Consider the following 13,679-nt stretch of genomic DNA (forward strand, 5'->3'; position numbering starts at 1 on the left):
CCCAACATTTTAGGAAAGCTGCTTCCAAATTGCTTTCATTTGGCTGAGTAGGAGGTTTTGTTGGGAACTCATCTTTATGGTTCAGCTGGGCAGTTAATCTTCTTTGAATACTTTTAAATGCTTTTACACCAGGGAAGCTGGCAGGAACTAGACTGTGTCTGTATGTTTTGTAATTACCAACGATTACATTAAATGCTTCTCCTGTGCACGCAACGGCTGCTAATGCATCTGCTTTATTTAAGTAGTTTGGTGGTGATCATAAGTAGTGAGAAGGGGCCAAGGCCAAAATTTTCCTTTGTTTGTCTTAACATTTCTCAGTGTTTATTGTTGATATTCTGCTATGGGAGTACTGCTAATCAAGCCTCGTTTAGTAAAATATCCTTTATTTTATGATGGCTCACAGGTGACTTATCAGCAGTTTTTTCTGTAGTTAGAGAAACTGTTAATGATAGAGATTCCTTTGTGTGAAAGAAACAAGATGCAAGCTGTCTTTCAGATTTTCTTTTTTTGTTCAGGATAATCTTGAAAGAAGTAACATGAAATTGCATAATGCAGATTTCAAGTTACCATGGCAGCAGAAAAACAGCATGAGGAACTGACTTGCCAAAAATAGCCTCTTTGTTATTGACATTTGTGTATTCCCAGCTCTAGCTCAGCACCAAATTTTGAAGGATTAGTGTTCAGTTTTGATAACTATTTGGTTGAGTGGGTTTTAGCATGAAGAACTTGCTGAATTTTTTACATAATCTAATAACTTTAAGATAAAAATATGATAAATCCTATGAGAATATGCTAATCCTTATCCTCTTGGAAAATTACCATAGAATGTATATATGCAATATGTATGCTTTATGTAATACACTTGGAAGTCCTGAGACATCCTTTTTGACACTAGAAAATTACAGTAATCATTTGCCTGGAAACTTTGAACATCCATTCGGCTCACCTGCGCATAAGAAAATGTTATGACTTACACATTGCTAGGGCAAAATGGCTTGTGGCTGGAAATGTCATTTCATTATTCATTCATACAGTTGCTTTGCTCTCCCTTGTGAAGCCTTTTTTGTGCTGCATTATGTAATGAAGGGATGGGATTGAATGTGTATGAGTGGAGGGAGGGCTTGTAACTGGGACTTGCTGTCTTCATCTTTAATGAAGTCACACCTCAGTGAGTCCCTGCTTGTACAGATGCATATTATAGTTTAGTTTGTTTTTTGGGTGGGGGGTAGAGGGAGAGTTTATATCTTCTTGGGCTTTCCAGGATTTGCATGAAGCTTATTGGCACAAATTGTCACTTGTTCTGGACGTTGCTCTAAGCTTTGGGGATTGTTCCTGCAGAGCGAAGTTGTAGCTGACGATGGTCCATCACTGTGTGGGAGGGAGGCACCTTCTTCTTGATCAGAACTCTGTTCTGATGTAGCTCTGAAGAGATGAGCAGTTCTCCAGATAAACTCCTCTGGTCAACAGTATTGCAAAGACTTTGTTATATGGGACTGATGTTCATGGGATTTTACTTACAGCCAAAACAGCCATCTGTTTAAGTGGCAAATTACTGTCTGTGTCTGTTGAATAGAGTAACTGCTGGGCATTTCCCACAGACAGACTCCCACATTCATGTCTAAAGTTTGGGGACGTGCTGGCACTTCATGAAGAGTGTGTACAGGCCTTCTGGGAAGAGAGAGACTGGTGGCTGCTTAATTGGAATGTTAATTTGCAAATTTGTGTCTTATAATGGTGAAGCTATTAATTTGTGTCTTCCCCTCACCCTTCCCAGAAGGGTTGTCATCATAATGTTTACTTTAAAAGTAGATTTCTGAAAGTTGCCTTATATTGGAAACTATTGAAAGTCAAGTTTTTAGAACTGAAAATATTCCATTCAAGGTATGCTTTCAGTGGAATTCAGTAGAGGAGAAACAGCTTGTGGAATAACTTGTGAAACAAGTCTTTGGTTACTTTGTTTTTATCTCATATAATATAATACTGCAGAGGGTTTAACAGCAACATTTTGCTTCTCTATGCAACTTTTGCTCTTATTAAATAGAAGCATTAAAATACTCCTCCTCAAATGAAAACAAGACCTAAGACAGCATCTTTTACAAAGTCACACAAACATTGGTCAGACCAAGAGCCTCTAGAGACCAGTGTTATGCCCAGGGACTATAATGGCAATAGGACATTTGTTTTCAAAGATATGAGATCCTTGCTTCAGTTAGTCCAAGCAACAACATCCAAGAAAAAAACGGCTGCAAATGAAGTGGCTGGCAGGGAAGACAGTGTGGTGTATTGCCCAGGCTGACGCTGACTCCTTGCTCTGTGGCTGTGGTGAGTCTAGCTGTTTCCTACAGCATGGCAGACTGGACTACATGATTTGGGGGTAGGAGCAATTGTGCTGTCTTATGAAGAAGAAAACTCTGTGTAAGCAGACACCCCAAGGAAGATGGTTCCCTGCAGTATTCACTGTTTTCAGCTCAGGAGCTTCTGAAACTGAATATGTGTTTTTATTGTGTTTCAGCAACACTCACTGTTTTTTTCTTCCATTACTTGTGGAGTCCTGTTTGAACCAATGTAAAACTGCAATTCTCATGATACCTTTTCTCACAGAGGTCAGAAAATGCATTGTCTCTGATGTAAAGAATCCTCCCAGCAAATTTTGTAGTAGAAGAGACAATGCCCTTTCTGTGCCTGTTGTTTGCAGTTCAGTGTTGTTACCCCTGTCATACAACAAGGGGTAATCAGGTAAATGGTCTCTGAGCATAAGGTCACAAGGAGTAATAAATAAGCCCTGATACCTCTGTACTTCGTGGCACTGAAAACAGTGTCTTTACGTTGTCATTGTTCAGGAGTGATGGGAAAGCTGGAAAACAGGGAGGTGATTCCAAGTAAGGTTGGCCTCATGCAGAGATTGTTTAACTTTGTCCATGAGGATTTCTGTGTTATTCCTTAAATATTCCTGTGTTTCTGATTAGATAAGTGAGTTATGTGGCCTAGGTTTCATCCAGAATTCTTACGGCTTTGCTTTGAACAGAAAGTGAAATGCTTGCTTAGGTACTATAAATCCCTCCAGCAGCTGGTATTTAGCTGATATTTTTCTACTGTTTCAAGATGTTGCCAACTTTATTCTGCTTCTGATCTCTGACTGATAGTAGTTTGTTAGCCTTTGTTTTTCTTTTGTGATTTTAAAATATGTGGCTTCTAATTTTTATTGATAGCGTTAAATTTGTTTTACAAGAAAACAAGAGTACATTAAATGCTGTCTGCTTTTTGTTAGTAATTGCAGTAGGTTTTGCATTGCTGATGATTTAGGACTATGAAATGTGCTGGAGTGGTTCGTCTGTAGTCAGTTCCTAAACATGAAAGAGTTTATGCAGATGTTTGAATTGAATGCAGAGTATTATCAGGATTTGTTTGGAATGCGAAACAGAAAGTGTTGTTTGTTGAAAGATGCTCCTAGTATGTATCTTTCATTTTTGCAAAGGGATTTAAGTTAATGTAAAAACCCTAATGCATACTGCAGAAATGTCTGTGCTGTGATAAATAGCTTTTGAAATTTATTTCAGGTATGGACATGGATATGAAATTTTTTGTGTTGCTTGCAATAATTCAAACACTGTAATTGCCTCAGCGTGTAAGGTAAGAAAAGATTCTAGCACCATCTAGTGAAAAGTGCTGTCATATTTCTAGGGCTGACAGAAGAAATGTCAGAATTCAGTTTGTACTGTACTGTATCTGCTCTTTAAGTTAACGTGAAAGATTTCTTATAAATGCCAGTTGCCTTGCAAAGGTGAGATTGAATACAGAGATGTTGTTATTCAGAAATAATTCTGTGATTTGTTTAAAGTTCTTAGTAAGAGGAATTCTAACAAACAGTTATTTGTAACATTTTTCTGACACATTGTCATTGCTGGTGGAATGCAGTGAAACAATCTTGAAACTTTGTAGAAGGAGCTGGACTGTAACTCATGAAAAAAAAAAAGCCCCTTAACATTTTGGTATATTGAAATGTGTGATTTTTATATTTGCCTTATTTAATTCACACTGGGTTTTTTTAATTTTTTTTTTAAATTTTTTTCTCCACAGGCTTCCAAAAAAGAACATGCAGCAATTATTTTGTGGAGCACCTCTTCTTGGAAGAAAATACAGAGTTTGCCATTTCACAATCTGACTGTTACTCAGCTGGCATTTTCACCTAATGACAAACTTCTATTAGCAGTGTCCAGAGACAGAAATTGGTCACTGTGGAGGGAAGAAGTCGCATCAGAGTCAGGTAAGGTACATGGGATGGATTTACACATTTGAAGACTTTAAGATTTGTTCGCTATTTTTGGCTTCAAAGTATTTGGAAGATAATTGGTAAAATATTCTAAATGGACACTTTCCTTACAACTATTAAGTATTTAATAGTTATATGTGTTCCTGTAGCTTTAGGAAGTGCAATTCATGGTGCATAGAAAAACTATAATGGGAGTTAAAATGTAGAAAAGGATATGATCAGGCACTAAATACTGTTTGATTGAAGTCTTCCTACCTTTTACTTGTGGCTGTACATTACAAATTTACTGAAATCAAGTACATGAGCTGGAATACAGCGTCTGAATTTCAGACTGGTTTTCTGTCATGCAAAACCATTGTCTTGGTGTTCTGCACAAGCTACATTAGAAGGTTCGTTATTACATTGCTGTGTCCTGTATAGTACTGCCTTGTCTCTTTTTGCAGGGCATGATGCTCTGAGGCTCTTGACAGGATTAATTTCTGTCTTTGGTGTGGCTTTCTTATAATCCTACGCAATTGATTAATTTGGCTCGCTGTCTCTGCCTGTAAAATAGAACTGATGGTAGAGATTCAGTTGACTTTCTCATTAGGACTTTAAGCCTTGCAAAATCGTAAGGAAATTGCTGTTGAACATGAATGGATTCCTTGAACAGATGCTTATGCTGAAAACAATTATCATTGCACCATTGACTTAGTAAGAGCCCAGTAGTGTTTATGTGCTACAAGGTTACTGAGCTCTATAGAGTTTTCTCACAGACTTGGCAGTGAGTTTTCACCCTGTCACACAGTGTCTGCGTTCTGGCTTGAGATTCTGTTCTGCTCAGACTTTTATTTTAAAGCCTGGCATATTGTCCAGAGTAGTTAATATTTTGGATTAAAGAGTATGAATTCATACAGAAAGCAAAGGAAACCCTTTTCATCTATTCATCACAAACTTCTCCATCTACAAAACATTGTTATTAGTATAAAGCAAGACTACTTGTATTGGCATCCCAATAAATGCAGTTATTCAACTTCTGTGTTCTGAAATGACAGTTCTTTCTAATTAGGAAAAGCATTCCCAAAGCTTTGCTATCTGCTAATCAGATTTGCTGCCTGATTTTATGCGTGGTGAAACCGCAGCTTATCTTGTTGGGAGCAGATTAAGCTTTGGGATTGGATCATTGTGACTTCAGCTCTTGGGCCTTTACTGGTAACAACTAGAAACTGTAGTGGGTTGCTGGGGTGTATGTGTACACATGGTAAAAACTGCACTATACTAAAGCTTTTGAAGTCAGTGTTTTTATTAAAAACTTGTATGGAACCTTGATATGTAATGCTTGAAATTCGTTTCTTGTGAAACAGGTAAGCGTATAAAGGAAACTGTTCCCAGTTTTCATGCTGTAAGGACTGAGTGGTGTGGTCTTGGATCAGTACTAATTATGTTCAACTGATTGATGTTGGGGAAAAATACTAAGTACTCCTGATACTATTACTAAGTACCTCCCAACTGCTTTAAAGATGAGTGTAACGGCGTCCAATTATTCCTGCTGTTCATATTATTCTTAAATATTCTAGGTACTTCTAGCAAACAAAGTAGTTGAAGTAAAGGTTTTTTCTTTGTTTTATTCCAGGACCAGTTTTCAGTTGCTGTGCACACACAGACAAAAATACAGCTGTTCACAGTCGAATCATTTGGTCTTGTGATTGGATGCCAGATAGCAAATATTTTGTTACTGGCAGTCGGGACAAAAAGGTAATTAATGTAAAAGGAATTTTAAAAGCCCAGAATCATTTTAGGTATATTTAAGATTAGCAAGTGCTGTATTCTAATGGACTCATGGTCTATAAGCACTAAGAGACAATAGTGTATGTTACCACAGAAATCGGGGAGACTTTCATATGGTGGATAAAGTGCTCAAACGTGTGTACAAGACTGCGTCTCAACTTTGCGCAGTGAGATAAGCATATGTCACAAACTGTCATGGCTATCTACTTCAGATTTTATTGGATTTTCATAATATAATCTGTATTTGTTATTAATATATTTAATGCAGTCAAGCAGACTTTCTAAGCAGTTGAATCTTTGTAGGTAGAAACTTTTAGGGGTCATCGCCTTTGTTCTGTGCTCTGGGAGTATTTTAACGGAGGGATTCCTAGATGATTCTCTTTTTCACAGGTCATCATCTGGGGTCAGTGTGATTTATGTGTGACTACTGAAGGCAGTGTGTTGGATTCAATCAAACCTTGTTCAACAGTACTGGATGCTGGAGATTCTGTTACTGCCGTTAGTATCAGCCGTGTGCTTACTCCTGATGGAAGGTACTGCTGACTTATATAGTGCCATTCTAAATTCATCTTGAAATCAGTATGTTTTTCCCCTTTAGTAATTTTCTGTGGCTTAACAGCTCTTAACATGTAGCTGTCAAGTATTTGACTACTTGAATTCTTTTTTCTTTCCTTAACCTATTTTCGGGTGGGAGGGAGAGGATGACAGAGTGGGTTAATGCATCTGAAGCACATTTGTTCTTATGATAATGTTGTCTGGACTGATGCTGTAATAACCTGCTTATGAGTATTATATTTTTTATTCTAACCAAATGAATTTACAAATTCCTGTTTTGTTCATTTTTATGGAGGTGCTTTGATTTATACTGATTTTTTTTTTTTTTTCATGAAAAAAGTGTATATTATTTTGAAGGCTGAGTTGCAATGCTTTGTTTGAGTGCTTAGAATTCTGCAGTTCTTTTAGAATTAATGCAGTTGTTCTCTTTATAGGTATATTGTTGCAATAGGCTTAGAGAATGGGAAGATTAACTTTTACACATGGAAGCAGAGTGGGCAAGAACCATCAGCAGCTGACTGGACCAAGTGTGTTGAGATGGATAACAGGTATATCTTTTGAAGTATTTTAGGAGCAATTAAGTGTTCTTACCAAGTCTGATAGTACTGGAATTTTTTTCTTATGTGATAAAATGATATGAAACTGCTTTATTTTCATACAAATTTGATATCCTTTTAGGAAAAGACTGATCCCTGGAAACCTGCGGATGTCTTTTATCATAGTCTGAAAATAAAAAATAAAGCTTTTTTAGTGTTAACCAGAGAACAAGATGGTAGAAAATACTGAATGCTGGGGGAAAGAATCACTGAATAACTGTCTGTATACATTTGCAAAGAATTTTGAAGTAGATGACAAAGTTTTAAAGAGCAGCTTATAGCAAAAACTAAAGGAATCATAAGTTGAATATGGTGCTGCTATGGTGACAGTAAGAGAAACTCTACAGAGAGACTTTGAATATTTAATTTGGAACATTTTCTTAGATTCTTTCTCTATGTATTGACATGGATAGTATCAGAAATGAAAGTTGATGGTGACTTTGGCCTGTGTACTTGTAGTGAATTTGAAAGGGATGCCAAATGACAGGAAATGACATACTAAAACCCAAAAATCTGTCCTATCTTGGTAACTGAGATGCTAAATCTTCAGCCTAACATGACAAAACTTCAAATCAATAACTGTTTAAATAATTGATGACCGTGAAGATAAAATGTCACTGGAATTAATGGCCCTACTTATTTTTAAGAATTTCATACCTGCTGATTATCACAAGTCAGCTTTTCCACAGTTGGTAGAGTTAAGTGTACTAATTATATAAATGTTGATGTTTACATTCACATACCCAACTGTGCTTGACATTTCGCAGTTATGTATGGATTTCTTTTTGTTGCAGCCAAAGCCATGCTCTTGCTGTGAAACGTTTGTGTTGGAGACATCGTGAGGGCAGAGCTGGACATAATGATCAGAAAAACAGCGAGTGGTTGCAGCTTGCAAGTTGTGGAGCTGATCACTGTGTTAAAATATTCAATGTCAACAGATTTGCTCTTTAACAGAGACAGCAGGCCTGTCTGTGCGAAATTAATTCGCAACACTTTTTCAGCATTTTTTAATCTTGTTTTTGAATTGTTTTCTGCTGTGGAAAGTGAAACATCTGAAATGTAACTTATTAAAACAACTTTGATAACTGGAAATATTTTTCTAATTCTGCACTTCTGGGAAATGTGAAGTATTTATATATTTTGATTGGTGAATGTCGTGGAGATCAGGGATAGGAGGTGTCGGATATGGCATAGAAGAAGGTTAAGGAGATCTCTTTGTTTACTGTGAGTCTGGAGTTGGTGGGAGGCAGCCAATAGTTGGGTTCTTGCATGCTTGGGTTGAAAGTGGAGCATGGAATTGTTTGAAACACCTTATTATTAAATGCAACTGTCAGTTAGCCTGTCAGTGCTGGCACTGTTTCAGCATCTGCAGTTAACCGGAGATCAGAATTGACTACACATCTCTCCCTGATAGCCTTCAGAGTGTTTATTATAGTTCCTGTCCAAGTCTTAGACCAGCTGGCTATAGAACAGGCATGTCCAATCCACTGGCTGCATGCAGACTGGCATGACTAGCAGTGCAGCGCGCCCTGCCTTGCTCTGCTCTGTAAGGGTGGTGGCTCTTCCCTGTGGAGTGACCCTGAGCATGCACCCATCAGTAGTAACACTGTGTGAACTGGAACACAGGGAGGGCTGTGCTGAGCAGCACGGACTCAAGCGATGACAAATAATTGTATGTGTTTTGATACACTGGCTAAGCAAAGAATACACAGTCATGCTTTCTGTTTTGATAAAGGAGTTTGAGAATAGATTTCAAGATAGCAAAAAAATCATGAATTTGTTTGTGGCACCGTTTTCAGTTAATATAAATACATTACCTGCAAATTTCCAAATGCAGTGTATAGAGCTGCAGTGAGATATTCAACTCAAAAGTCTGGTAGCATCTTACAAAAGTCTAGCAGAGAGACATCTCTTAGAAGAGAAAAATACCTTTCACTTCACAACCACACCTTATTCATGTTATTGCTTTTTGGCTGCATGTTTGTGAACGGTTGTCGAGGATAAAGTACAAGAAGAATAAAATTTCATCAAAGATCTCTGAACACCTTGAGAGCTCCCTGAGAATGCAACCACTACTGCTGAGGAAGACTGATGCATTAGTTTCACAAAACAACGTCAAATATCCCACTAGTTATATGAGTTTGTTCCTCTCTTTTTTAATGTTTTTAGAAAAATGCTTAAAATGTTTTGTTACTTAAGTATATCAATGATATTATGTCTTTTAAGATGGCTGCTTCAAAAACAATGCATCCTATTTTATGATGTTAGACCATGATGTCTGAAATGGATGTTGATATGGCAGTAGAGGATGAGCCTTCCCACCAATATCCCATTACATTTTGTTGTCATAAGACAGATGTCAGCAGAGGGGTAGTCTGACACAATGGCATCTGACATGGAAACGTGGATGGAGCAAAAGTGTGGAATTGAATTTCTCCATGCAGAAAAAAAAGGCACCCATTCACATTCATCGACTCTTGCTGAATGTGTGCATAGGAGGCATTTCTTTCTGAACAATGTGTGTATGTGCAGCTCAATACTATTCCTCTTTACTTATTTTGGCCTAGACAAGCCAAAGGGTTGGACATCCATGCTTTCCAAAACTTGCATGTCTTGCCATAGAGGGAAAAGCAAAAGCTATTAATTGTTCCTCTTGTATTTTATGCTATCACTGAACAAACTTTCTTTACCAATAACAGTGTTGTTAAATGAGCATCAGCTATTACACAATTAAGTAATGCATTCCATTATATCTGGGATTTTTTGTGACTCAGTCATATTGAAGAGTTCCTCATAGTTCCAACATCAGATGTGTCAGATCAGTCTGTTGCTCCCCTCAGTTAAAATGTTTGCAACAGACACTTTTTATTTAAGGTAGAGATCATCCAGAGACTAACACATAATAGTCTTTTGCAATGTAGAATGTTATGTTTGTCCCCATATCAGTATACTGTGCATTTAGTTTTTTTTTTTTTTTTTTTTTTTAAATCATATACCTCTACCTGTTCAGTAGATCTAATACAGTTTCTCAAATCAGCAGCTGGGTAACAACTTGGGTGTTGACTTCATTTTCTCACCTGGTAGCAGAGAATTTTTTTTTGCTCCATGTAAGTGAGATATAAAGGAAAGTAATTTTAGAGGTAATTTTGTGAGTAACATTGGCTTCCTAATGAAGAATACAGTTCCCTAAACAGCAAAATAATAATTTAAGTATTAATAATAATTAAAGAATACTATGAAAGTACCTACAGAATTTCTATGTTGCTTGATTTTCTCTCTATTTACAAAGAAAAAAAAAAAAAAAAAAAAAAGGAAAAATTGGCAATATTCATTCTATTCCATTATCCTTGTTTTATTGGTGTTACAAATCCTGGTGGAATAATGTGCCGCCTTGCTGTATTTCCTTCTTCCTGCAAAAACTTGATTAGAATTTTCTACACTTTTTGCCCACTTGAATGGCTGTCACTTTTGTTTTTCCCATGCTTTTCCTTTGTGTGTACTTTACTGAGAGACCCTATTTCATACACTGAAATAATGCATCCATCCATGCATGCACAATTTATGACATTAAAGAAAGTTGTGACTTCTGTCCTGTTTACCCGACTGACCTGACTACGGTCTTGTTTGCCTACAAGATCTCTTATTTCTGCATTTTCTGCTGTGCTGCCCTGGTGGTCTGTCAATGCTGTTTTCTGCTGTCAAGTGCCATGCCTCTTTCCATTCCAACACACCCTGTTTTCTAGGAGGACAATTGTTTTTCACTGCTTTCCTTGAATGAAATCTCAAGTTGCTCTTGGGTACAGTTGGAAGATAGTCAGCCTCTATATTTTGCAAGTTGCTTAAGTCTCTCTGTTGCAAATAATCCAATGCCATAAAAATTTAAAGTTAAATTTAGTGTTTCTGCCAATATATCTTCTCAAGACTGTCATGTAAGCTGTACAAGCTCCAGTCGTAAAAGGCTCCAACTTTCCACATCACAGCCTGTTATTGCATTTGTTTTCCCTTAATGAGGTGATCATGTACAGCAGTCAGAAGTGAAAACTTACTATCTGGAATCATAATGCTCCCCGTCTTTGCATTATTCTTTCCTGTCAGTGCTTAGGTAAGGCTTAATGATGCTGTTCTAGCAATAAAAAGCCACAGGCAAATGGTGCATGTCAAAACGCACACATCTAGAGCAGCCTAATCCTCTGCATCACGTTTTCTAACTCCGATTAGAACTTCTGAGTTTGTTTGCATTTCTGTCACCAAAATGGACAAAGGCAGTGTACTTATTTTAAAGCCCAGTGCTCCAGCAGGATGCAAAGCTAAAATGACATCCTTATAAACTGAGGCTCTCCACAGTACTGCTTATAATTTACTGTCTTTTTTTTGACCAACCATTGCTTCTGAAGCGTGCAGAACTGGGTCTGTGCAGGTTTAAGGAGCTAAGCTGCTTATTGCCTCTGCTGTGCTCAAGTGTTACTTCCTGAAGTTCCTGGTCTGATTGATGTACGCACTTCTGGAGCTTACCGTTAAGTAATAGAGTGCGTTTAATGAAAGGTTACCATAAATGCTAAAGCAGATGAGATCTTGTCACACAGATCTGGCCCTTAGCTTTCAATACTTTTCTTGTGGTTATGTGTGTTGGTGTTCCTCTCCATCCTGACTCCAAGTTGCAGATCTTTGCCTAGATGCTGTTTTTTTTTTTTGCCTTCTGTCCTTACACTATAAAATGTGTGGACTCTTACCTTCAAACTTTCTGCATTTGTGACAGACTGGGGTTGAATTGAGCCAGTGGATTAGAACAACTTATAGGATGTATGTGGACACTTGTAAACCAGAAAAAAGATTGGATCAGGGTAAAAACTTAAAACTCCTTTACAAAAATGTAACTGCAACTCTGACAAAATGCAGGCACTCACCTCATGTTTGCCCTTATGCGATTCATGCTTTGTTGTTTTTCTTTTGTGATGGTGTTTATCAGAAGATAAGTGGCTTGCATTAGACCAAGAAAACAAAACAATTTACTGGATTGTTCATCTAATTGCTATTGAATAACACCACTGTAGCATTATCAACTTTTAGCCCAGAATCTCAATTCTAGGAAGCAAACTGCTTTATATATTGCAGTTGTTGGGAAAGTTTCCAAATACATGGGTTTCATTCAGCTTCTTTCCCTCTCCTCCAATCCCTTTTGAAATATGGGCTGTTGAATCTTTCTGCATCAACTCCAGGCAGAAATACATCTCAAAAGCCCATAATCATCACAGTCTGAATCTGCAGTATCTGTTTTCAAATGCAATGCACCATAGCACTTATTTCAAGTCACTTTTGAATTGCGAAGTTAGACTGGTGCTTTACCTCCTACCTGGTTCAAAGCCCCAAGGAAATGTAAACCAGCTGTGCCAGCAGTCTCCAAGGTATCCCATTCAGGAACAGTTGGGAAACACATTATTAGAAAGGAGAGAGAAGTGTTCTGCAGCAGGAAATCTTGAGTCTGGCATCTTAAGTGGATGAAAAAAATATGTTTTTACCATGGAGCAATAACGTATTGAAGTCTTCATGGGCTCTCTGTACAGGAAAGATGAAAATAAAAAGCAGTTTGTAGTCGCTCCAAGGCTTTTTCTTTTGTTTTAGTGACCAGCCCTTTGTGTACCTTGTACATTATGTTCCATGTACAGTGCCACTGAGAGTTAGACTTAAAGGAATAGGATTGTCTCATCTCGAAGAGGAGAGATGTGAAAAAGAAAACAAGAAATTGTGCGAGTCTTGTCCATAATTAGAGATCTATAAACAAAAAAGCCATCTTGAATCTTTCAGGCCAGAATATAGGCATCCTCAGGTCTGTTTTGAGCTAAAGAGACTGACTTTTGTGGGGAGAACGTTGTGGCTTGCATGTTGTGGCTTGCACAAAGACCTGGAGAAACTGTGCTTGCGTAAAATGGAAAGGTGCAAGGAGCTGATGTTCAGCCTGAGGGGAGCCTGCCTGGTGCTTGCTGCACAGTGCCACCAACAGCGAGTTCTGGTTGTGCCTATCTTTCCAGTTATGAGCTGGGAAAAAAAAGTTCCTGTATTATGCCAAGCTTTAAAAAGAATGTGTATGTATTCTGTTTTTGTATGTCTTATGGTCTGAAACTTCAGAAGCAACAAGAAGCTGGTGAAAATTTCGAGGAAGTCAATTATTGAGCTCTCAGCTATTAAAAACATAACTTTGGCAACCGCGAGTAATCTCTGTTTTCCCAAATATTTAAGGGAAAGAAATATGAATGTTCTGAGACCAGCTACTGGTTGCAGCTATTGGGTGATTATGGGAGAGAAGGAAGCAGCTGTTCCCTCACATAGGCTAGAATCTCACTTTAAGGAAGAATGGTCTGTTACAAATAAGAAAACTTGAAAGTAACTGTGATAAGCAGCAAAGATATTCCTTAAGACAAAGAAAGGAGTATCTGGAGGTGTACAAAGGATGAGACAAAACCTGGCAGCACAAAAAAAAATAAAAAAAATCAGAC

At 37.7% G+C, this 13,679-nt stretch overlaps 1 protein-coding gene across 3 annotated transcripts in view; it reads left to right on the top strand.

Moving 5' to 3' along the window:
• Positions 1 to 8,280, top strand: part of ELP2 (elongator acetyltransferase complex subunit 2) — a 33,495-nt gene extending 25,215 nt beyond the window's left edge. For all 3 annotated transcript variants that reach the window (XM_042838563.1, XM_042838571.1, XM_042838576.1), the window contains 6 exons: positions 3,558 to 3,630; positions 4,078 to 4,264; positions 5,883 to 6,004; positions 6,428 to 6,570; positions 7,027 to 7,140; positions 7,983 to 8,280. In XM_042838563.1, the coding sequence (XP_042694497.1) occupies positions 3,558 to 3,630; positions 4,078 to 4,264; positions 5,883 to 6,004; positions 6,428 to 6,570; positions 7,027 to 7,140; positions 7,983 to 8,139 (796 nt within the window). In that variant the 3' untranslated portion in view covers positions 8,140 to 8,280. The remainder of the gene's footprint in view (positions 1 to 3,557; positions 3,631 to 4,077; positions 4,265 to 5,882; positions 6,005 to 6,427; positions 6,571 to 7,026; positions 7,141 to 7,982) is intronic.
• Positions 8,281 to 13,679: the final 5,399 nt, after the last annotated feature.

The sequence above is a fragment of the Centrocercus urophasianus genome, unplaced genomic scaffold, assembly GCF_019232065.1.
Source record: "Centrocercus urophasianus isolate 14NV4802_14NV808 unplaced genomic scaffold, USGS_Curo_1.0 seq_11, whole genome shotgun sequence".
NCBI classification, from domain to species: domain Eukaryota; kingdom Metazoa; phylum Chordata; class Aves; order Galliformes; family Phasianidae; genus Centrocercus; species Centrocercus urophasianus.